We start from the raw sequence: 24,389 nt of genomic DNA on the forward strand, positions 1-24,389 counted from the left end.
AATGCTGATGCTACTGATCCACAAACCATACTTTGAAAACCACTGTTTCACCATGTTCCTAAATCCCCCTTTTTTCCTGAGATCACTCAGTACTACTCTTTGCAGTCAGTTCTTCTTCTTTTTTTTTTTTTTGACACTTGAAAAAAAAAAGTACTCTAAATTAATGAAACAATAACCCCACATAGTTTTATTTAATTCACAGGAAATAAAAGAATTTAGGATATGAGAAAGATGGTGAGATAGGCTGTACTCAGAGAGCAGTGCTTCAGACTTGGCAATCCAGGATTTGTAGCTTCTCGGCACCAGCAGCCAGTCACAGAAACTGCTAGCTGATGTGGAAAGTAAATGAGTGCTGTTGATGAAAATAAATTTAAAGTATTTTATGCGATGTTTTGTGCTTCATATTTGAGTTGGTTTACGAGCAGATTAATTTATGAACATATTATATACCATGATGCCCTCAGTAAGCTAGACTTCACTGAATTTCTCTTCTCTCCCTTAGCCCAATATACAATTCTAGACCTCATATGTCTTCCTAAAATCAGCTGACCAAAAGTGGCAAGTAATTTTTCTTTGTAAGTTCTTAGTTCTTTATAGTTGCATTAATGAGTTTCCTCGAAAGGAAGCTCTCTAAATCTTGTAGGGTCCTGTGACTGTAATTACCACTGTATTGTAACTGGGGCACTCATGAAAGAGCAGATCATGATTCATTGAAATAAGTTCTTCCGAAAGCTCCATCTCTTCTACTCCAAAAACTCAGTTGCCACACAGATGACAGCATTACCACAGAGATGACAGCAATAGTAGATATTGTGCATTCTGTGTCTATGACTTGGTCATTAATAGGGAGAGGTGATTTTTAATATATATCTGAATTAGATAAGCTTTAGGAATTAAAGAGGAGTATAAAAGAGTGGTAGGAACACTGAGCAAGGAGTGTAATTATCATGGTATAAATATCTAGTCTGCTTTTGATCGGGCTTGGTTCAGGCTGTGCCATGGGCCTCTGTTGAGACACCTGTAACATACAGGCGCCTGCCTGTTTGGATCTGTGATTATATACTGGGGAGGGGGGGGGGGAGAGCAAGGAAGGTACCTATCTGTGAAACATGCAGGAGTTTCTCCACAGGTGATTCTAATCCATATATTCCACAGACCACTTGAAGAAATACTGCTGTAGAGAGTAATTTCAGATCATATATTTGATAATACCTTTAGAAATCAAAAAGTCGTGATCTCTGCCGTTATCAGGAATTGTCTGCCTTTGTTTTGAAAGCATTGAGTGGCAATCTTCTCTGCATAAGGAAACACATGTATCTGTCCTTATTTTTTAAAAATGTATGCACACTCACAGTTGGTTAGAAAGTGGTTTGGGCACTGAACTTCAGCCAGTAGCCAGGAAGCCAGGAACAGAATGGAGTAACCAGTCTCTCAGCCCTTTGCCCTCACTGGATCCCTCGAGGTGTCTTTTTTCCTTTGTGTCTCTGCTTGCCCCCTTGTAAGTCATTTGGGCCCCATGCAAATACATCCAGCTCTGTATGTATCTGCATTAATGGATAGGAAATTGTGTGCCTTTAGGGTACATACAGGGTGGGGCAAAGTAGTTTACAGTTGTGAGTACACAAAACAGTGTTTATTCTTGTATTGTTATTTATTAATTATTGTATTATTTCTCATACAAACAACTGTGAACCTAGTTTTGCCCTACTGTGTATAATTTCAAATGGAGGATAATCCAAAAACAATTAATACTTGGCTTTGAAATGTATTTAGTAATGTTTTAAATTGTTTTTACCTCCCTAATTATATTTTGCTAATGTTTCCATTAGTTTGCATTCCCTGATTGGGGACTTAAAAGAGGGGGGCACAGAAAAATGCAAAGTGACTATAGGAACCCAGGTTGATAGGACTTCCATTGAATTAGAATTTTTCTTTGGATAATTTCCATGTTAATGATTAAAAGTTGTCAGCATATCATTCAGTCTAAGGCCTAGCACAGAGCCCGAGTAAGTGACAGTTGAAATTCAAAGTGGCCCACCTTCTCCAACCTTTGGGAGGACTTCTCTCTCTCCCATCCTCATCCTCACATCCATGTTTCTCCTTTTATTGGATCATTTTTTATAATAGTGTTTACCAGGGGTCTGGAGGGGCATGTAGAAGTTAACAGAGATAGAATATTAAGAGAGGCTTGGCTATGTGTGCTATGTGTCCCAGTCATTAAGTGTTTAGTGGCCATTGATCCAGTGACCAGTTATCTATATATATAAAAGTCTAAGTGACCGTTACGACCAAATGACCAGTCGCTATGACGCACACTGACCACCAGGGGGAAGACGCTCAGTGTAGGAGCTGCTCCCTGGTGGTCTATGCAATCCCATAGCCAACCTCCTGCGGCCCCTCCCCCTGGCCGGCCACCCTCCCGTGGCCCCTTCCCCCCCACCAGCCAACCTCCCGCGGTCCCTCCCCCTGGCTGGCTGGCCCCCTGATAGGCCTCGATCGCCGGCCAGGCCGAGGGACCCCACCCGTGCACAAATTTGTGCACCAGGCCTCTAGTATTGAATAAGCTGATGTGAGGACCCACACTGAGGATAAGCTGCAGAGATATGGAGTGAAACTAGAATTTTCTATATAATGATTCTCATACTGTGGTTTACAGATCAGCAACTCCAGGGAACTAGTTCAAAACGCAAATTATCAAGCCCCACATAAATATCAGCCAAGAGAGCTAAGGAGCCTTGATCCATTCCCACAGAGACATGATCACATATGACTTAGTGCGTGTGTCCAAGGACCCCTGCAGAGATGAGAGGAGCCCAGGGAAAAGTCTGATGAGCAGCTAACTAACCTGGGAGAGGTCAAAGATGCAGGCTCAAGATCAAGAAGACTCCTGGTTAAGAAAGCTGACCTGGGGAGGAGGATTCATATTAATTTAATAAACATTTATTAACCCTTTGCTCTCTATGTCACACCAAACCCCAAAGAGCTTGTGACCTGCTGGAGTAGGGAGAGAAACCAAACTTTCAGGAACTGAGCCTTTGTCTGGGATTTGTTTATAAGTGCCTTTTTCTCTGAAAAGTGTAATTGGGGAGCAGTGACACTAATAGATCTGAACCTGCCAACATCAGGCCTGAGTGGAGCACTCATGCTAGCCTCTGAGGAGCCAGGAGGGGTCCAGGTGCCTGTGGGATGGGGAATGAGAAAGACAGAGTGAATACCAGCCCCAGAGAGTGTTTGCAACTATAGGAAAGTGGTAAGAGGTCCAAGGGAATCAGGCTGTGATACCGCCTTCTAGGGATGGGTTCACTCTGACTCTTAGTGACAATATGACTAGCCTGCCTACACATTTGTGGTCTTACCTCCATCCAGGTCGCATGGATTCTGATATTTCTCAGCTCTTCCAGCAGTGTATATAAATGTATCAGGAGGTCAATGCAGAGGAAGTTGAGAAGTGTTATTCACTAAGGTTAAGATCCCATTGGTATTTGAATTTTGTTTTGTTTTTTTAATGAGTTTCAGATTAGGTAAAGATAGGAATAAGTATTTTTAGCAATTCTCAGAATACTGAAGGTAAAATGACAGAACAAAGACTATTTACAGACTTTCTATGAGTAAAAATTGTCTGTATTGTGAATAAAAACTAGTATTCACAGAGCCTAAAATCAATTTTCCCAATATGACCCAACTGCACATTACTTTTTCATGTTCTTGTTCATAGTCAACAGTGACTTCCAAATAGTGGAGCCCAAGTAAGTGACAGGGTAGAGAGATTACTTCATAGGAACTTTTACCCCCATTGACCTCTCACCTCAGGGCTATTTCAGGTGTGCCTGGTTGGAATATAAAATGGGATTCTTAGACAGAGCACATCCTGTCCATGCAACTAAATCTATACTGAAGTTACCATCTTTCGCTATCTTTATTTGAATTAGTTGGTAAATCGCACATCCTGGTATTACTTACTTAGTCCTTGAAATCGCATGCTTCTAATCTACACAGCAGGCATACATCTAAAAGACGTGTGTGTGTGTGTGTGTGTGTGTGTGTGTGTGTGAGAGAGAGAGAGAGAGAGAGAGAGAGAGAGAGAGAGAGAGAGAGAGAATGTTCAATCGTTTTATAGCCTCAAAACATGACCGTCATCTGTGCTCAACATTCTCATGAGCATCTTATACCTCTGGTAAAACATAGATGCACAAGGCTTTGCTTTCCATTCAGACTATTTTTGCAAAGGGCATATTTTAGTGTTCTGATTTAAAAAAAAACAAAAACAAAAACTTCAAACACTTGCCAAAGAGAATAAATTACAGTAGGAATAGGTGATAATTATTAGGAACTTATTTTTGGAATAAGAAACCTTCCTTAATAAAGGGCTATGTACTGCCCTATGAAAGGAATATAGAATTTCCCCCAAAGTAAAAAAAAAAAAAAAAAACACACACAAAAAACCCTTTAACAGTTTATGTACATATCCTGTGGAGGTTAAATTAGGTTTAACATGTGTTTCCAGAAAGCCAAATTCAAGTTGGTTCATCCCAGGGGTTATAAGAACATAGAAAGCAAATTTAAGTTCTTTGAAGATAATAACTAATTCAAAGTTTCAGTTCCTTATGTTTTGAAGCAAATTTTGATAGAGTTGAAGTATTCAAATCTTTCAAATCTTTCTGTAAATGCATGCAGATCCCAAATATTTTTAAGAGGTCAGAATTGAAACAGTTGACTACATTTGGAAAAAAAATTAGTGTACAGGCTAAACATTTTCTAATGTGTTTTATAGAGCCTTTAGAAGAAGATGAAATGTGAAATTAGAAAAAAAAATCACTTGTTTTGGCTTTCATACATATATATTTTTTGGGGGGGCATGGAAATATGAAAGACTTTATTATATATTTTAACTGATTTCAGAAAGGAAGGGAGAGGAAGAGAATCATTGGTTGGCTTCCTCCTGTAAGCTCCTACTGGGGATCGAGCCCACAACTTGGGCATGTGCCCTTGACGGGAATCGAACCTGGAACCCTTCAGTCCACAGGCAGACACTCTATCCATTGAGCCAAACTGGCTAGGGCTAAATATGAAAGACTTCAGAAGTCAACAGAAAAGTTTAAACAGTGTCACTCCAAGAAGTTAGAATTAAAGATGGGAATGCCACCCTAATTATAATACTTCAACATGTAGTTCTAGTTTTAAGACTGTTTTCATGGAGTTGATATAAAGGAAAACTCAGGGTAAATTAATTTTAAAAGAACTAAATACAAAGGAAACCAAAATAAGAAGAGTCTAAACTCAGTTAAGAAGATGGCAACGAGAGAGATGAAAAACCTAGATTTGCTTTTGATTTTCTTTTGATACGGAATTTTGATTCTGTGTTTATTCTCTACCAGGTATGAGTTATTTAAAAATTAATTGTTAGCTTTTCAAAGTTAATGCAGACTGGTGCAGCCACTGTGGAAAATTGTATGGAGTTTCCTCAAAAATTAAAAATGGAGCTGCCTTATGACCCAGTGATCCCACTTCTGGGAATATATTCAAAGAAACCTAAAACACTATTTTGAAAGAATATATGTGCTTTTGTGTTCATTGTAGCATTATTTACAACAGCCAAGATCTGGAAACAGACTAAGTGCCCATCCTATCTAATAAAAGAGTAATATGCAAATTGACCGTCACTCCAACACACAAGATTGCCGCCCCCATGTGGCCAAAGATGGCTGTCCCCATGTGGACACAAGATGGCCACCACAAGAGGGCCAGCAGGGGTGGGCAGTTGGGGGTGACCAGGCCTGCAGGGGAGGGCAATTGGGGGCAACCAGGTTGGCAGGGGAGCAGTTAAGCGTTGATCAGGCTGGCAGGGGAGTGGTTAGGGGGTGATCAGGCTGGCAGGCAAAAGCGGTTAGGGGCAATCAGACAGGCAGGCAGGCAAGCGATTGGGAGCCAGCAGTACTGGATTGTGAGAGGGATGTCCGACTGCCCATTTAGGCTCGATCCCACCGAGATTGTGCCTAAACAGGCAGTCGGACATCCCTCGAAGGGTCCCAGATTGGAGAGGGTGCAGGCTGGGCTGAGGGACACACACACCCTCCCCCATGCACAAATTTTGTGCACCGGGCCTCTAGACAATAGATAAGTGGATAAAAAAGCTGAGGTACATTTACACAATGGAGTACTATATAGCCATAAAAATGAAATTTTACCTTTGGTAACAGCATGGATATGGATGGACTTAGGGATTATTATGTTAAGTGAAATAAGCCAGTTGGAGAAAGACAAACCTTACATGACCTAACCTATATGTGGAATATAATGAACAAATAAGCTTATGAACAAAATAGAAACAGAGGCATGGATACATGGAACAGACTAACATCTGTCAGAGGGGAAGGGAGAGATAGAACTGGATGAAAGAAGGTGAAAGGATTAAGCAAAAAAGCATATACACTGAGTGGCCAGATTATGATCTCTGAACACATAATAATCTGGCCACTCAGTGTATATCCTATATAATAAAAGGCTAATATGCAAATTGTCCCCTCGACCAGGAGTTAGACCAGCAGGCAGGCCGGCAACTGCCCATGTCCCCTCCCCCTGGCCAGCCTGGCTGGACCCCACCCATGCACGAATTCATGCACCGGGCCTCTAATACACACACACACACACACACACACACACACACACACACACACTGAGTGGCCAGATTATTATGCGTTCAGACATCATAATAATCTGGCCATTCAGTGTATATATTACATAGACACAGACAACAGTGTGAACAGTGTGGCAATACCCACAGAGAGAGCGGATTGGAGGCTGGTGGAGGTGGGCAGTGTCAGGGGAAATGAGGAGAGAAAAAGACTGCTTGGGGAAATGGGCACATGATGCAGATGATGTTTTGTTCAGTTGTACGCTTGAAACATGTATGGTTTTGTGAAACAATGTCACCCCAATATATTCCATTTAAAAATATAAGTGAACAGAAAGCAACAGAAAAATTAATGTAATTAAGCAAAAATCCAACATTGCTCTTGTGTATCCCAGTATGCTTATCCAGTGTTATCATTTCATGATCACAGGTTACTTAAGGTGCCTTACACTGCTTGTTAAATTAAATTAAATACACCTTTACAACTTTGTTTGTCCTAAGGTGGCAATATCTAAATTTATTAAAGGGTCATTAAAAGAAAAGAAAAAGGACATGAAGATCTAGTATATAATTTTTTTTCTGCAGGTATAATCCTACTACAGCCGTGTTGGATTAAGGCTATGTTTATTTAAACCTCAGTCAAATTGGTCATCTTCATACATTTTTGATTAAAAAAAATAGATTTCTCTTGAAGTTTCCATGGGTCATTCACCAAGCAATAATATCACTAGGAGCCTACTGATACCCTGGGGACAGCAGCTTAATTACACAGAAGTTTAACATTGAGAATAGTGATATAAGCGCAAACATGGAATTTGTCCTGTCTTTGAGTGGTTTATAATTAAATTTAATGCCTCAGATGGTCTTTTCTGTTTGTGTAGATTTTAATTCTAAGTAGATCTGGTAAATTATGAATTATTGTATTTTCACAAGTGATAAGATGTATACATTAATAAGCATTGCAGTCTGTAGGTGCAACATACATAAAGCAAGGTAATAGTATCAAGCAAGTAAATTGACTCTATCCTTAAAAGGAAAAAAGTTTAATGCTACCCTTAAGTGTAACTTAAACTCTTGCTAAATATTTTTAAATTCAATAAAAGCATGTTAATTTTAGGAGCAACTTCCTTATAAGACCTAATTTCATAAAGTAAGTTTTTCTTTCTAAGAATAGAAAAGCTTACTGAAATAATTTCTATTGGTAACTCATTCCATAAAGAACTGAATTTTTCCTTGGCTTTTTAAGCTCAATGAAGAAAGCCAAAAATAGCACAGGAAATTTTGTGTGTGGCAAATATATGTATGAACTAAATCCAGTTGGGACAAAAATGATTAAATTACTAATAAGGTCACTGTTGGTCCCAAAGTATTTCATTAGTCATATGATACTTTTTAAATATTTTGAGAATTTATCCTTAATTTTTCTATAATAATTGCATATAAAATAGAAGGAACTGTATTTTGCTTTCATTTAATATACTTATATGTACAACTTACAAACAGTCTTGTATAAAAGAAACATGCTAGGTATCAAATAATTAATATTTTTTCTTATGTGTTTCTGGATCTTTTTGCACTCACTGAATTATTGTCATGCCACCACTAACAAGATCAATGCCTGTGTTTCCAATTGAACTACACCACTGCTTCTCGGCAGCATGACAGCTGGCTTTACAGTGAATTTAACAAGACCATGGTAAATACATAGAGCACTTAGCAAACGTACAGAGCTCTTTACAAAAAGCACTAGAGGCTCAGTGCACAAAATTTGTGCACTGCGGGGTGGAGGGTGCTCAGCCCGGCCTGCGCCCTCTCACAGTCCGGGACCGCTGGCTCCTGACCACTCACCTGCCTGCCTGGCTGCCTGATCACCCCTAACTACTCTGCCTGCCTGCCTCATCGCCCCTAACCGCCTCTGCCTCATACCACGCCACTGCAGCTTTGTCTGGAAGATTGTCTGGAAGGATCTCCAGAAGGTCGTTAGGCTGTCTGGTCTAATTAGCATATTATACTTTTATTATAATAGATTTTGGATTTCCTCTCTCTCTCTCTCTCTCTCTCACACCACACACACACACACACACACACACACACACACGCACACATACACACACAGAATTTGGTCCTTACCCTAGAATTATTCAGCAGTGTTCTTGGCAAAGTGAAACTTCAAAAATAAAGCAATGTGAAACATTTATAAAGCAGCACAGCATAGAGTACACATTATACATAAAAGTACAGAAGACTTACATTCTGTGTAGTTTGGAGGATGTGTTTTATTTAATGTAGATTATAGATGTTTTCAGTTCCCCTCCTGACAATGCTGCAGTAGAGATTGCTGGGGCAATCTGGGGCGGGGGACATGGGGTGTCATTTTTGAAGCTAACCTAACACAACCCTAACCAGCAGAAAGGTTGCAAGAGAAGTTGGAGCAATATCCAGGCATTTTGTTATAGAAATAATAGGAATATCAATTATTTCTTTAAAATAGGCTACTTTTTTTCTTGCACTGTATGTGATGAAACTAAAGGTGTGGTTGTCCACAAGAAAATGGGAAGAGTTTGAGCTTTGAGAAAGGGGAGAAAAGATAGCATTGCATTCTCACCTGTGGTGTGTTTTAATTTCATCCATGTTTTGTGTTTGTTTGTTTGTTTGTTTGTTTGCTAAATGATGTCTATGATAGTATGACGACAACTTTTTCAAAAGCGATTTTGGTTTCAATGAAAATAGGGAAAATAAAGAAAAAATGTCCCCCTACACATAAGAAAGCTAAGCAAAAGCATTGCCTTTCAAGGAACAGCAGTGGTAGTTTCTAAATGGGTTTATTCAAATAAGGGAAGCATTGAAATACCCTTCAAGAATAAAAGGGGCTGCCCTAACCAGTTTGGCTCAATGGATTGAGCGTCAGCCTATGGACTGAAGAGTCCCAGGTTCGATTCGGTCAAGGGCATGTACCTTGGTTGCAGGCACATCCCCAGTAGGGTGTGTGCAAGAGGCAGCTGATCGATGTTTCTCTTTCATCAATGTTTCTAACTCTCTATCCCTCTCCCTTTCTCTCTGTAAAAAAATCAATAAAATATATTTTTAAAAAAAAAAAAAAAGAATGAAAGGGGCAAGTTTGGGGCACAGTACTATTTTACTGGTCTGATGCTTGAATTTTATACTAACATCTAGATTTGAACCAGAAGGAATCATTTAAATATCAGAATTTTAAATTTTGAAATAGCCATAATTGCTTGTTCATTGGACCAGATAATTCTTTATTTACTTATATTTTTCAGCTTTATTGTATCATAAATGTCAAATAAAACTGTAAGGTATTTAAAGTGTACATCATAGTGATTTGATGTATGTGTACATTGAGAAGATTCCTCCCATCTAATTAATGAAGACATCCGTGACCTCATGTATTTATTTGATTGTGTGTTTTTTGTTTTGGTTCTTTTTTGTGAAAACATTTGCTACTCTCTTAGCAAATTTCAGTTATACAATACAGCATCATCAACTATAGTCCCCATGCTATACATTAGACCCTCACCAGTGTTTTATATTGATGATTTTTTCTTCCAGTCGTCTCAGTTGAATAACTTTGAATGATCACATTCTAAGTGTTTAGTCATTTAATAATGCAGATATGGTTATCAGTTTGAAGATCCTTTAACCATTTGTACACCATAAGCATCTATAGATGCAAGCGGCGGACCTTTTTTAATTAAATTCAAAATATCATGGCAGTTAACTGGTTAAACAAGTGCCCCAAATAATTCAATCCAGCTACTTTTTGCTTTGTCCATTCTCCTGGTTCCCCTGATGCTTTTTGCACGACCAGTTAATTCGTTGTAATTAAGAAGAGCACCTATTTAGCTTAGAGATATTTGTATACTTCTTAAAACAGTAAACATTAGCATTTGTAATTTGAAAGAATTAGAAATATGTAGAGAAATAACGTGTTTTATCTCTAAACTGCATAAATACAAACACATTAGATAAAAAAGTATATTTTATTTTTCATATTAGTGGAATAAGAATTGAAAGGTAGATAAAAATTTTAAACAGCCTATAACATTTTTAAAAAGATAAATGTTATTAGACATTGAATTTTTTTCCCTGAAAAATTGAGTAACATAATTTAAGATGTAGTTGAAAATATAATTTAATTATTCTGTTGATTAATTTAACAGTATAAATAAAATAACTTAAGTATTTGATTATATGGTTCCTCATAAATTTATACATATGTGTGATTGTACACTGTATTGTCACAGCTATGATTCCTCCTTAAGTGTAATTATTCCTGAAGGAAGTATTTGAATTTTTTTGGCCTCACTTTAACCCCACAGATGGTTATATTTGGTTTCAAATTTTGCAAAATGGTAACATATATTAGTTGATTTTTAAACAATTTCCTCTATTCTGTACTATTTGGTGGTACCAGAAATTTGGAATTTCTCATTCTTTGCTATGTCCCAGAATCACATAGAATTCTAGATGAGCTTCCTAAAGAAAGGCTGTGTAAGGAAATTGTAGCCATGTTATGTAAAATTAGAAGTAAATTGATACAAACATATCAAAGTAAATTATTTTTATTATAAGAATTAGATATAAAGAGCTTAGGTAGCATTTATTGACAGTCTGAAGTGTGACTGTTTGTGATACATAATTATATACAGACCTTGTTCAGTATTCTTATTGGCTGCTTATGCATACATATCCATTTTCCTGGCCATAGAGGTAACTGTGTTTTGAAAACCATGCCTGGAAAGATAGCCTCACTGATAAGTCATATCTCTTCTAACGTTAAAAATTAAGTATCACTTTGTTTCATTTGAAATAATAGTCTGCACTTGACAAAAACATAGATACCTGCTCTTTTCCCTCACATTTTATTTTAAAATTAATATTTTTAAAATGAGTGAAATGTGACAATGAAATTTTCTGTTTGGTTATAGTAATTTGTCATATACCCATTTGCAAAAGTCTAACAAAAAAATTAGTAGTGAGCGTGAAATTTTGGAAAATTGTAATTTTTAACTCTTAACCTTACAAATGAGGCATTTATCAGACCACTATACATTTAATTTTTTCTCTGCCTTTTTTATGTGATTTGTATTCAATAGGAAAGATTTCTACCCTTTTCATATGTTGTACTTTTGTTTTATACATATAGTAGGAATAAAGTTTAATGACTGTGGCCTAGTTATAAAATTACAAAATTCATTTGAAAACTTAAAACTTGGATTTTACTTCATTATATTCTTGATATATAATATTTGCTTAAAGTGATTAAAGATTACAATTTCGTCACAGTTGTAGGAGAAATGATTCCTCTTTATATTTTTCTCAAGCGTACTGCTTTCTGAATTTTGGTTTTGTTTTCTCTAGGCGGTGGGTACGGCTGCTGTTTGGGCGAGAGTTCCCCCTACAGGACCTTCTGGTGGTCTGGGATGCCTTGTTCGCTGATGGCCTCGGCCTGGGCTTAGTGGATTACATCTTCATAGCCATGTTACTCTACATCCGAGATGCTTGTAAGTGTTAATGACCTTGCCTTACATTCAAGTAGGTGATCCTGAATTTAAATATGTTTTACCTTTTAAATATACTTTACCTTTTATTCTGAATTACCATACCTAGATTTTATCGTAGGCAATACATTGAAGTTTCAAAGGAACGTACTAAAATTTTTTGTTTGAGTTAACTATGTACATATTGGAAGATGTGGGTGATTTTTCCTGAGAGAATTGGAATATTCTTTCAGAACCCTTTTTCTGAAGACTTTACTCCTGCTTTATTCTCCTCATTGCTAGTACACACATTTGTGAAATGCACATAGAAAAAGCCAGTATTTCAGCTATGTTTAGAGCTCCACCTTCTGACAGGTAGGTGGTATTCAAGGATATTTATCGAGAGAGTAGTTTTTTATAGTATCAACAACTGGCCAATAAAAAATAAATATTACATTTTAAAAATCTTTTAACTTCTCAGTTATATTTTAGGCAAATGTGTTTCTCCATAGAGTGCCAAGTGGTAGCTATATTGCATCTCATCAGATCTACCCAAAGGTGCCTGCCCTAATTGGAAAAACAGTGCATCCCTTTTGAATAGTCGGATGATCTTCAGCTTGAAGAAAATATCAGAGCTTGTTTTAAATTTCAAAATACCTCAAATTATTTTCCTTCTCAGAAAAATAATCACAGTTCACGAAATAAGATTTGTAAGCCAAAATATAATTAGGAAAGATTGCACAAAGTGATGATTAAGTAGGAAATAAAAAACTGTCATAAGAGTAGGACTCTGTCAGAAGAATATAAACTGTTTCGAGCCATTCATAATCTTGACTGTTAAATTGCTATGTGGTTCTCTTTTATTTATTCATTGAATACCATTTGTGCCAGATGCTCTTGTTACGCCTCTGGTAACACTAATAATATTCTTTAAAATTTTAGATTATACTTTTTTTAATTCCCCCAAAATTACTTGAGTGAATAAATGACAGGAGAACCACATTTTTATCCAAAAATGGTGGGATTTTTTTTTTTTTTTGTGCCTTGAAGGTCAGACACTTTGGGTTTTGACAGACAAAGTGAAAAGCTCCTTTTTTTTCTGAGTCAGAGCTAATCATATAAGAACATGGAAATCATAAAGGAAACATCTGGAAAGTAGAGAAAGATGTTTGGTAGATTTGATGGATACTAGGTTTTTGGATATTCAATACTGTCTCCCATTTTAAAATTGTTTGCCTTTTTTTAATGTAAGTACTTAAAAAAACAGAGGAATGATAAACTTCTTTTATTTAAAACATAGGTTTATAGTTGTTCATATGGAAAATAATACAATAATAAATAAATAATAATACAAGAATTATCTCTGTATTTCATGAACTCTAAACCTACTTTGCCCCACCCTGTATTTTCACAAATTTATTATAGTAAAGAACTATTAAAATTTATACTGGTTTTCTATGGGCTTAATTATTTGCTTTTTTCTTAAATTTGACATATCACAACTATATTTTTAATTTAATTATCCTGTCTCCTATACTAAAATCTACATTTTAAAATTAATTTCATGAAACAGTCAAATTTTTGGCAGCTGAAGCTCTTCTACATTTTTTAATTCCTCTGCTGATGATGTTATAAAACATATGGGCACATGTGGAAAAATACAGGGGTAATGAAGTTGTTTATTCATTTCAGTGTTTAGTTCAACTTCTTTTTATTTGCTTGGTTAAATCCATAGCAGTGCATATCTTCTAAAATAGAGTGACTATTTATTACGTATTTAAGGGGCACTGCCTCTGTCCTCAAAAAGCTTACCAGTTCATAGGAAAGACTGATATAATCAATTTCAGACTAACATACCCAGAGCTGCGGTTGAGGTCAGGAGTCCTGTGGAACACTGGCTATAGAACGGGAATAAAAAACAGGGGCTAATCCTGGAAGGAGGCACTAGGCAGGTTTCAGAAATAGCCCACTTTACAGGTGGAGAAGATGGGAAGTGGAGGAAGTCCATCCTATATAATAAAAGCCTAATATGCTAAGTGTCCTGTCGACCAGTCAGCCATTCAACCAGTCAAAGCATAATATGCTAATGATATGCTAAGGCCACTCAACCACTCGCTATGACGTGCACTGACCACCAAGGGGCAGATGCTCCGACTGGTAGGTTAGCTTGCTGCTGGAGTCTGGCTGATCGGGACTGACCAAGATGGGCCGGACATGCCCTGGAGCCCTCCCATGGTCCCTCACCAGCTGACCAACCTCCCGCATCTCTCCCCAGCCTCAATCATGCACTAGTGGGGTCCCTTGGCCTGGCCTGTGCCCTCTCTCAATCTGGGACCCCTCAGGGGATGTCAGAGAGCCGGTTTCGGCCCAATCCCGCAGGCAAGGCCAAGGGACCCCACTGTTGCACAAATTCGTGCACTGGGCCTCTAGTGTCTGATAAAAGAAGAAGCAGGTTGTCCACTATGAATGAGGCAGGGTAGTGTAGGGGTTTGAGAGGAATGACTGGGAAGTGTGCGAGAGATGACTGATCAAGAACTAGAACAAGCCTGGTCTAGCTGTTGAAGATCCTACAGAGAAAAACAGTGGGCAGTAGCACCAGGACTCAGGTTATGTTTCTTCTCAATCATGCTCAGCACTCCAAGCAAGATTCAAAAGAGGCAGATCATAATTCAGGCTTCAAGTTAAAGCCACATCCAAATGAATTAGGTAGATCTGAAGGGAGGAAGGAGAATGGAGGGTGCTGATGGCATTTTAAGAGAGTGATTTAAGCTGTTTAGGGAGGGAAGCTTGGCCAGGAAAAGACTATGGGAAATCAAGAGTATCAAGGGATTAGAGGTCGGGTATGAGAGCTAAAATCAGAGGTCATGGTCAAATAAGAGGACATGGAGCAGTTCTGGGTATGAGCAGAATGGTTGAAGTTATTAAAGGAGAAAGTATCACTGAGGAGATCAAGAGATTGTGAGGGAACTGGGATTCTTGTTTGGTCCTCCACAGCTTTTATTCACTCAATCATTTACTCAAAGAATTAACCATTCCTTCAGCCAGTGTTTATGGAGTGCCTACTACCTGTCAGCCATCATAGCGCATAGCTGACAATTATGAAGAGGCTTGATGGAGGTATAGATGTGTGGCACGGACTTCAGAGGAAAGGCGTTTTTATGGAAAGAGAGGAAGCAATGGTTTAGAAATAGAATCAGGGAGCGAGTTGGTGGCCCCACCCCCACCACTGAAGGTTGCCTGGGCAGCAATGACTCCAGGAAGGAAGATTAGGCTCAGAGGGAAAGGCATTGTTTTTTAGAGCAAAAGATTGAGAGGGTGGGGAGTAGCAGGAAGCAGACACAGAACAGGATTGAGTAGAACGCATGGGAGGGCAGTGCTAATTAAATGAGCTTACATTTTAAGCAAGGATCAAAAACAAAAGGAAGGTGGACAACTTGCCAGCCTCAACATTTCACATGGAACATTGGTGTCAAGTTTTTATTCCATCTTGCTCCATTCTGACTCATGAAGCCCTGCCTGGGGCATCCAGGGTGGTGATGACCTTGGGCACTGCAGATGTTCTTTTGCAGCTGTAGGTGATATGTTTGTAGCTCAAACAATGATGCACTTGGTGAAACTGAAAGAGCCTTCCTTCAATGTTGGCATTCCTTACTTTGGATCCATACCTCCTAGGACAGTGGTTGGCAAACTCATTAGTCAACAGAGCCAAATATCAACAGTACAACAATTGAAACTTCTTTTGAGAGCCGAAAACTGACTTCTGCGCATGGGCCACAAAGTTTCAATCGCACTGTACGTGGGCGCCCGCACGTGGTAGTTTGTGGAAGAGCCACACTCAAGGGCCAAAGAGCTGCTTGTGGCTCGTGAGCCGCAATTTGCTGACCACTGAGCTAAGAGTTCAGTAGAGGGCTTCAAAGTGCCGTGATCAACCTGATACTGTGCAACACATTGTGTAGGTGTGCATTTCCCTGGGCCAAGGATATATATAATTCATCATCTTCTCAAAGGAATATGTAACCTAAAAAAAATGGTTAAGATTTACTGTATCTGTTCCCAAATCTTTATTTTATAAGGAGAGATAATTAGACCTATTATGAGTTTAATTATATCCCCCAAGGTATATGTTGAAGTTCTAACCCCTAGTGCCTCAGGATGTAACCTTATTTGGAAATAGGTGGTTTCAGATGTAATTAATTAAAATGAATCCTACTGGAGTAGGATGGACTTCTACTGCTCTACGACTGGTGTCCTTGTAAGAAGAAAAGAATGTGGACACATATGCACAGAGAAAGGATGATGTGAAGACACATAGGGAAAATAATGCCATATGAAAACAGAGGCGGAGATTGGAGTGATGCATCTGCAAGCCAAGAAATGACAAGGATTCCAGCTGTCACCGAAAGCTAGGAAAATAGCATAGAACAGATCCTCCTTCGGAGTCCTTGGAAGGAACAGCTCTGCCAGTAAAGACAAGGAAGGATTCTTCCCTGCAGGTTTCAGAGGGAGGATGGCCCTAACAACACCTTGATTTTGGACACCTGGCCTCCAGAACTGTTATGACAACAAATATCTGTTGATTAAAACCATCCAGTTTGGGGTTCTTTGTTACAGCAGCTCTAGCAAACTAATACAATGCAGTAAAGTAATTTGGAACAATCACACTCAGTGTTTGGTGTTAGATCCCAGTACCCTGTTTAGTTCTTACTATGCCTTTTATCACTGATCTCCACTACTTATACTTAATTTTTAACAAAAGTATTCTTATAATTTTCTTTATATCCCTTTAACAAAGCTTTTATTCTGTTTGAAAGTAATTCAGTCAGGGAAGTGTAATATTCAACCACTTAACAGATTTCTTACAAACACCAAGTTCTGTGTGAGGTCTCAGAAACTGAGCCCAACCTCCAAGGTTAGAGGTTAGGAAACCAGCTCAAGGCCACAGGGCTAGTGACAGAGGGACTGGTTCTCACATGCCTTTTCCATGCCTAGAGCCCTACCTTGATTTTATTAAGTAAAAATAAAATTTTGCATTGGAAAAAATAACAATGTGAACATTATATCCATACATATTTTAAAATTTGACCTTGGAAATGATGGCTGTTCTATGAAAAACTCTTGCTTTACTTAGGTACATAGTATCCATTTCTAAATAGAATTACCCCCAAACATTTTAAACCATAAACATTTTTAATTTCTTGTAATAAGAAGTGCTTTTCAGATTTCTTGCCAGATTATATGGATTAAGGTTATATCAAAAAATAAAGATTAGGAAATAAGGAAAGGTTATTATGAGCCATTAGTCCTGTAAAGATTTATTAATAGCCATACTCTCATCATACTTTTTTTATTGGTTTATTTCATACTGTAAATTACACATGTGAGTCCCTGCTTCCCCTGGCCCTACCTACCTAAATATTGCTCCTATACAGGACTAAGGCAAGGTAGCTTTTTCCCAAACCATCCCCAATTAATTTAGCCTTCATTGATCTCTCACTTTTGCAGTCCTATAAGATTTTAATCAATACCTCTCAAGGTAGCATTTCATTAACTCATCTTGTTCCTTATTGTGCATATTAGTCCCATCTTCTCAACTAGATTGCAAGTCCTTAGGACCAGAACCACCTGTTATAATTCTTCCTGTCCCTCAGAGCCTCTGAAGTTCTTCATGTGTTTGGGGCGATCTCAGACAGAGTACTCTAGACACCTAGGGGTGAGGGTCATGGATTCGGGTGAAGTGATTACTAAGGGAACAGATGCCCAAACACTCTTAGAATACCAACTCAACTAAACAGTGATGGTTTAATACACTCCAGCATGGCTTTGTTAAAGAAAGCATTGTCTGCTTTTTAAATTAAGCGTACATTTTTTCACATCTTTTTATTGATTTAAATTTTTGTTTTTGATTAGTGTCAAAGAAAAACATTTTCTCTAATTTACAATGTAGCATACCTTTTATTTGTCTTGTCAATTGTATTAACAGACTAAACACTGTATTCAAATTCATTTCATTGTAGATTTTTCTAACCAGAAAGTATCTCTCAAATAAATGTTTGTTGTCTTGTTTAATTTACCACCTCCCTGAACACTTGGGAAATGGAAAAGTTTCCTTCTTGGCACTTCTACCCACTCTTGCCTTGTTTTTTTCAGCCAGCATAAGCATGTTACAAAACTTCAGATTTCCTCATTTTTCTGTAGGGGAGCCTTCAGTCATTTCTTGGTCTGGCCTGGTGTGGCAATTGTGTCCTCTTAGTGTTTTAAACATTGTTCCTTTTTATTTCATTTTAAATCTCCATTTACTCTTCAGCCACTACCTGTCTATCTGCCAGTGCTTCCATCTGCCCTACCTCAGAATTTCTATTTCTCTGTTTTCTCATTAAGAGCATGTTCAACATTATAGTGATGTCAAAATGCAGTTTATTTCAACTACAGATTGCATTTACTTGTCTTTTCTGGAAAAGCTTTACCCAAATTCAGGGACTAGAAACAAAGACTTAATCTCATGGTCATGAGTCACAGAGTGTTTATTAAAAAGCACAGTCAGATTTTTGAAGGAATGTTTTAGCACTTCCCAACTGCCAGCTCTCCTCCCTCTTGGACATTAAATATTGTCACTCGACTTTAAGACCATCTCAGGTATGGATATTAATGTACCCTTTGAGTTTCAAATAACATATCACTTTATACTCTAGTTTAAAAATCTTTTAAAATTTCACTGAGGTAGGCTGATAAAGCTCATTGTCTTTTTTTTTATGTTTAGATTTTTTAAAATAGACTTTATTTTTAGAGAATTTTTAGATTTACAGAGAAAAATACAGAGTTCCCTTACACCCCATGGACCCTACATACACACAGCCAACCCCATCAACATGCCTCACCACAGTATTACATTTGTTACAGTAAGTGAAGCTACCTTGATATGTCCTAATCACCTAAGGTCCATAGTTTACCTCATGGATCACTCTTGGTGGTTGTACGTTCTGTGAGTTTGGACAAATGTATGATGACATGCACCCACCATTATAGTGTCATACAGAGTAGTTTCTCTGTCCTAAAAACCCTCTGTGCTCTGGCTGTTCATCCATTCCTCCCTCCCTCTAACCCATGACAACTACAGAACTTTTCATCGCCTCCGTAGTTTTGTCTTTTCCAGAATTTCATATAGTTGAACTCATACTGTATGTAGCCTTTCAGGTTAAATTCTTTCACTTAGTAAGATGCATTTATCTCCATGTCTTTCAAGGTTTCATAGCTGATATCTTTTTAGTGTTGAGTAATATTCCATTGTCTGGATATATCAGAGTTTATTTATCCACTTACCTTCTAAAGGCCATCTTGGTTGCTTCCAAGTTTTGGTAGCTATGAATAAGGCCACTATAAATATCAGTGTGCAATTTTTTGTGTGGTTACAAGTTTTCATTATAATTGGGTAAATACCAAGGACCACAATTGCTGGATTACATGGTAAATGCCAGGAGCTCAGCTTGGCTGGGTGGGAGAAAGCTGAGCTGTTAGGTGTCAGAGTAGCTAATTAAAGCAACAAGTCAAAAGTGAAAGGTTAAGCCTTTAATCACTTACTAAGGTAGTACAAGCAAGAGTCAAAAACTGGAGAAAATGCTAATTCCCTCTGTTCCACTTCACCCATGGAACGGCACACTGGTCAAAGATCAAGTGGATCAGCACAGATGTGAGGTCATCTCACTGTTCAGGAAGCCCTGAACAAAAGGCTCTGGCAGTTTTATGAACCTCGAGGTGGTGGGGGTGTCAGAGCAGGGTGCTAGGAGTGGAAAAATACTGGTACTAAGTCAAATGAGGAAAGGTATCTTCAAAATTCCCATCTCCTACCCCTGTAAGAAGGTATTGGCAAAAGGTGCTTGTGAAGATCTCTACCAAGGCCTCAGATAAAGAGGTCTAGGGATGAAAGCACTAGGACTAGGAATAGAAATATGTGAAAGATCATGACCAGCTAAGTTGTCCTAAGACCTTGATTGCAGTTCCTTTGAGAGACCACAGTGCGCTGGCTAGACACCATCTGGTGTGGGGAGAATAGTTTTCCCCTACGAGGCCAATCAGGTGAAGCCTTTTGTATTAGGGCTCTCCAGAGAAAATGAAACATATATATGAGTAGATTTGTTATAGGAATTGGCTCACATAATTATGGAGGCCTAGAAGTTCCACAATAGGCCATCTGCAAGCTGGAGAACCAGAAATGCCAATAATTCGATCCAAGTCTGAAGGCCTAAAAACCAGGGGGGCGATGGTCTAAGTCCCAGAGTTCAAAGGCCCAAGAACCCAGAGCTACAAAATTAATGTGCCATTTTAATCTTGCCCAGGAATACTCAAGATTCCATGTCCATCTGTTGCTTCCAAGAGAGAATGTGAAGTCTTGCACATTAACTGGAGCTGTTCTCTCTGATGATTAGAGCAAAGGAGGTGGTAATCTTGGTCTTTCTGACTATTTACTTCCCCAAGTTTATCCACCCCATTGCCTCCTACCTAGATTCTTCTTCCCCTTTAATTCACCTGCCTAGGTGCTGAGTAGAAACATTATAAAAGAAGTGATTGAGGATATCAGATATGAGATGCATTTGATAACAGTGAATTGCACCAGATATTAGACCTTGGTCCTTGAGTTTTGGCTACGAAAGAATTCAGAGCCTTGGCCCAGATACAAGCAAAAGTTTATTTAGAAAGTCACAGAGGTAGAAGACATGAGTTGTGAAAGAAGTGAGCCAGCTGGGCTGTGGAGGCTTAGGAAACACAAAGGCAAAAGAAGGGCCCTTGGAGCTTAGGGGAAAGAAAGCAAAGGTACTCACTCACTTTGAGGGAAGAAAAAGTGGGGAAAGGTGTGGGCTTGCTCAAGAGAGAGAGAAAGAGAGCACTCTGGGGAAAGGAGGAGGTGGGGAAAGGCAAGGGCGAGCAAGGGGGGTGGGGAGGAGGTGGGTCCTTCATTTTAAGGACTGTTATCTGGAGGGAATATTCATCAGCTTTCCAGGTGTGTCCTTGCAGAATCATGGTTTCTACTAATTGGTCAGGGAATCATTAGTTGTCACAGCGGGTCCTGATATCAGCCATGGCATCACCCCACCTGGTCTTACTGCTTTTCTGGGCCTAGAGCTGAGACCTAGAAGTTAGTTTGAGCTAAACTCTGTCTCTGGAGTCAACAGATTTGAGGTTTTGTTTTTAAGATTATTTGGTTCGAGTCAGAACCTCATTGTCCTGAGGACTTAATGCTTAAGGGAGTGGTTGTGCAAGGGCTTGTATGGGGTTGTGAAAGGGCTTGTTCCTCCTCTAAGGGTGTCTACCACATGACTAGCAACATGCCAGGGGAGGAAAGGTCAGGGAAGGGTCTGAACCACATGACCAGGGTTATGCTAGAAGAGGAAAGGTCACCATGGGGGTAAATGTCCTACCTTACAATTGTCCATTGCTCAGCATGCAGGGCTTTTCGCCCTGGTGACCTTCTGTACCTGGCTCATCATTCCTACTCTGCTCATGTCTGTCTAACTGCTGACTATATCACATTTACCTTCATTGCTCCTAAAATCCCATTAAAATAGCATAAACCCATAAGACACAGAAATTTAGGAAGGAGATTACAGCAATTTTGGAAGCAGGAAAAGATGGATCAGTGATAACTGATTTAGCAGATCCATGATAATGAAATACAAAAGTGATAATGGTCAAAGCAAAGAAATAACCCATAACATTCCGAAAAGTGTAGAAATTTTCAGTGCTAAGAAACTCTGAAAATTGGTAGGGGGGGAGGGGAAGAGTTGAGACTAAAAAAAACAACAACAACAAGAACTGGTTGAACATCTATTTAAGAAGCTGTTGTACTCAGATCTACAACCTTTACCACCAGGATTTACGCTCTGGACATGGCAAAACGGAGGTTCTCTGGATCAGGGACTCGGGCACTTTAGTGAATATTGAGCCCTTTGGTCTTCTTTACCATCTCAAATAGCAGAACACCGAACTGAAGCCAGACTGTCTTCCTCCAGAAGGAAGTTTGGGAGACTCCTCTCTAGGAGTGTTTAAGGGAAAAAGACTTAAAAATCCAGGCTCATGAATTGCCCAAGAAATTACCTACGATAACCCCACAGTTAAAAACCCATCCCTCTATGCACACGTAGCACCTTCCAGTTACCTTGGCACTGCCTCATTCTTAAACATGAGCAGGTAGCCAAAAAACACCAACCATTTGAGGAAAACATCAAAGTGAAAGCAAATATCTAAACAAGTAACCAGGCTAAAAGTAACCTGGAGGACATAGCGACTACGCAGGGAGGAGAAAATCTGTCAGAGAGCTAGGAAAATACATAAAGGGGGAAATGTAATTGAAAATTGAAATACGATGAAAATCAGATAGCTGTAATATAAAGTTGAAAAAGTGTCCCAGAAACTAGCACATAAAACAGAGTTAGAAAATAAGAAAGCAAATTAGAGGACCAGGCCACGAGATTCCATCTAAATGAGATTTCTTTAAAAGAGAAAGAGAAGAAATAACAAACACAAAATAAACAGAAGGGAGAAAAATCATCAAAAAAAACAATTAGAAATTTCTAGTTAAATAGAAAAACACGAATTTTTAAAATGAAAGGGTCTATTATGAAAATAGGTACATTATCATGGATTTACAGACAATTAGTGGGGAGGAGAAGAAAAAACAAGTCACATAAAGGATTAGGAATTAGAAGGTTGGGGGCTTTGCAACTGGAAACCCGAAAGCTCTGCAGAAGTCAATACTTCCAGTTTGAAGGAAAAGTTATTTCCAACCCGGAATTCTGTACCTAGTCAAACTGTTAATTGCCAATGGAAAATCTTCCAAACAGAGAAGCTTTCAATAAATTCATGTTTTGTGCATAAAACTTTTAGAGGATGTTGCTCCACCAGATGAGAGAATCAAGCAAGAAAGAATAAGCTAGTTACTCTAGGAAATAAGGGTAAAACACTGGTTAGAGGTGAAGGACATCCCAGGGTGAGGGAGCAGGCCAGAGGCCTCAAGATAAACTTCCTGAAATTGATGAAATACCTGAAATTTTGGAAAGTACTGAGTAGATTCATATGCCTAGGAGAGCACTTCAGGTTAATTTAATGTTAAATGCATATACAAGGCAAATGAAAAACAAACCGTTATAAACTCCAGGAAAGGACAGAGGCTGTGCAGGAAGGGAGAGGTAGTTGTGATGTACAGTGCTAACATTTGCCTAGTTATAAAAATCAAAACTCTAAAAGTTGATCTCAATCACATTATGATAGAACTTAATAGGGGGAGAGACAGAGAATGCCTGTGGGGTGTGGAGGTCAGTGCAAGTGTGGGCTTCAGTGCTAAGGACAAGTTAAAGCTTTGTCTTCTTTGATGGGGCATCAGTTGATAACATTTAAAATAAGAGCTAGTAATATTAGCATCTTTTTTTCACAATATGGAAGGTATTTTTTTTTTTTTTTTAATCAGCTAAAAGAAAGCCAGTGCTTCTGGGAGTGGGAAATGGGGTATGGGACAGCAATGGCTATTTTTATACCCAGACTGAGAGAATAGTTTGACTTGTTTAACTAGGTACATGTATAACTTTCGTAAAAATAAAAGCTATCTTGCAAACTTCCACAAAGAAATAAAAGTTGCTCTATCCTTGAATTAGCTTTATATAAATTAGTATTTTTACTAAGTTCTTCTTGTCTGCTATTGCTTTTCTGTTTCTTTGTCATACGCACACACTCCCCAGTTTTAGTTATAAACGAAGACCTACCCATTTTTTCAGCATGTTTGCCCATTACACCCCTCCTCCCGTTCCTTACTTCAGGTGTGCTCTTTTTACCTGCCCTCTGCCTCTTGTCCCTCTTTTGCTCCCTCCCACTGATCACCCTGTGCCAGTGTCAATCTTTCTGAAAGACAGATCTGATCACATTATAGTCTAGTCTTTCGGTGACTGGTAACAAATGTGGAGTAAAATTTAAACTCCGTATCTCCTTTTTATAAGCAAGACCTCCACCTGTTTTTCTCCTTCCATGTCTCCATTTCTTCTTAGCACCCCTGCCTTAGGGGCCTCTTGGGGTCCTTTCTCCAATGCTTGCACCCTGGCCACCAGTAATTCTGCTCTTGATACTTGCTTACTTACTGCCTTTTGTCGCCAAAACTGTATGTTTAAAGGTGCAAATCACTAAGTAAAGTCGTTTACTGACAAAGAATGGTTGCTCTGAATTGTACTCCTTCCAAAAAAGTAATTTAAAAGTTTCAGATTAGTGTGCCCAAAAGCTCA

At 38.6% G+C, this 24,389-nt stretch overlaps 1 protein-coding gene across 1 annotated transcript in view; it reads left to right on the forward strand.

The window, feature by feature from the left end:
* The window catches only part of TBC1D5 (TBC1 domain family member 5), a 463,678-nt gene that overhangs the window by 337,666 nt on the left and 101,623 nt on the right, over positions 1 to 24,389 (forward strand). Inside the window, exon 15 of the mRNA XM_028129701.2 lies at positions 12,014 to 12,156. Coding sequence (XP_027985502.2) covers positions 12,014 to 12,156 — 143 coding nt within the window. The remainder of the gene's footprint in view (positions 1 to 12,013; positions 12,157 to 24,389) is intronic.

The sequence above is a fragment of the Eptesicus fuscus genome, chromosome 18 (genome assembly GCF_027574615.1).
Source record: "Eptesicus fuscus isolate TK198812 chromosome 18, DD_ASM_mEF_20220401, whole genome shotgun sequence".
Lineage (NCBI taxonomy): Eukaryota > Metazoa > Chordata > Mammalia > Chiroptera > Vespertilionidae > Eptesicus > Eptesicus fuscus.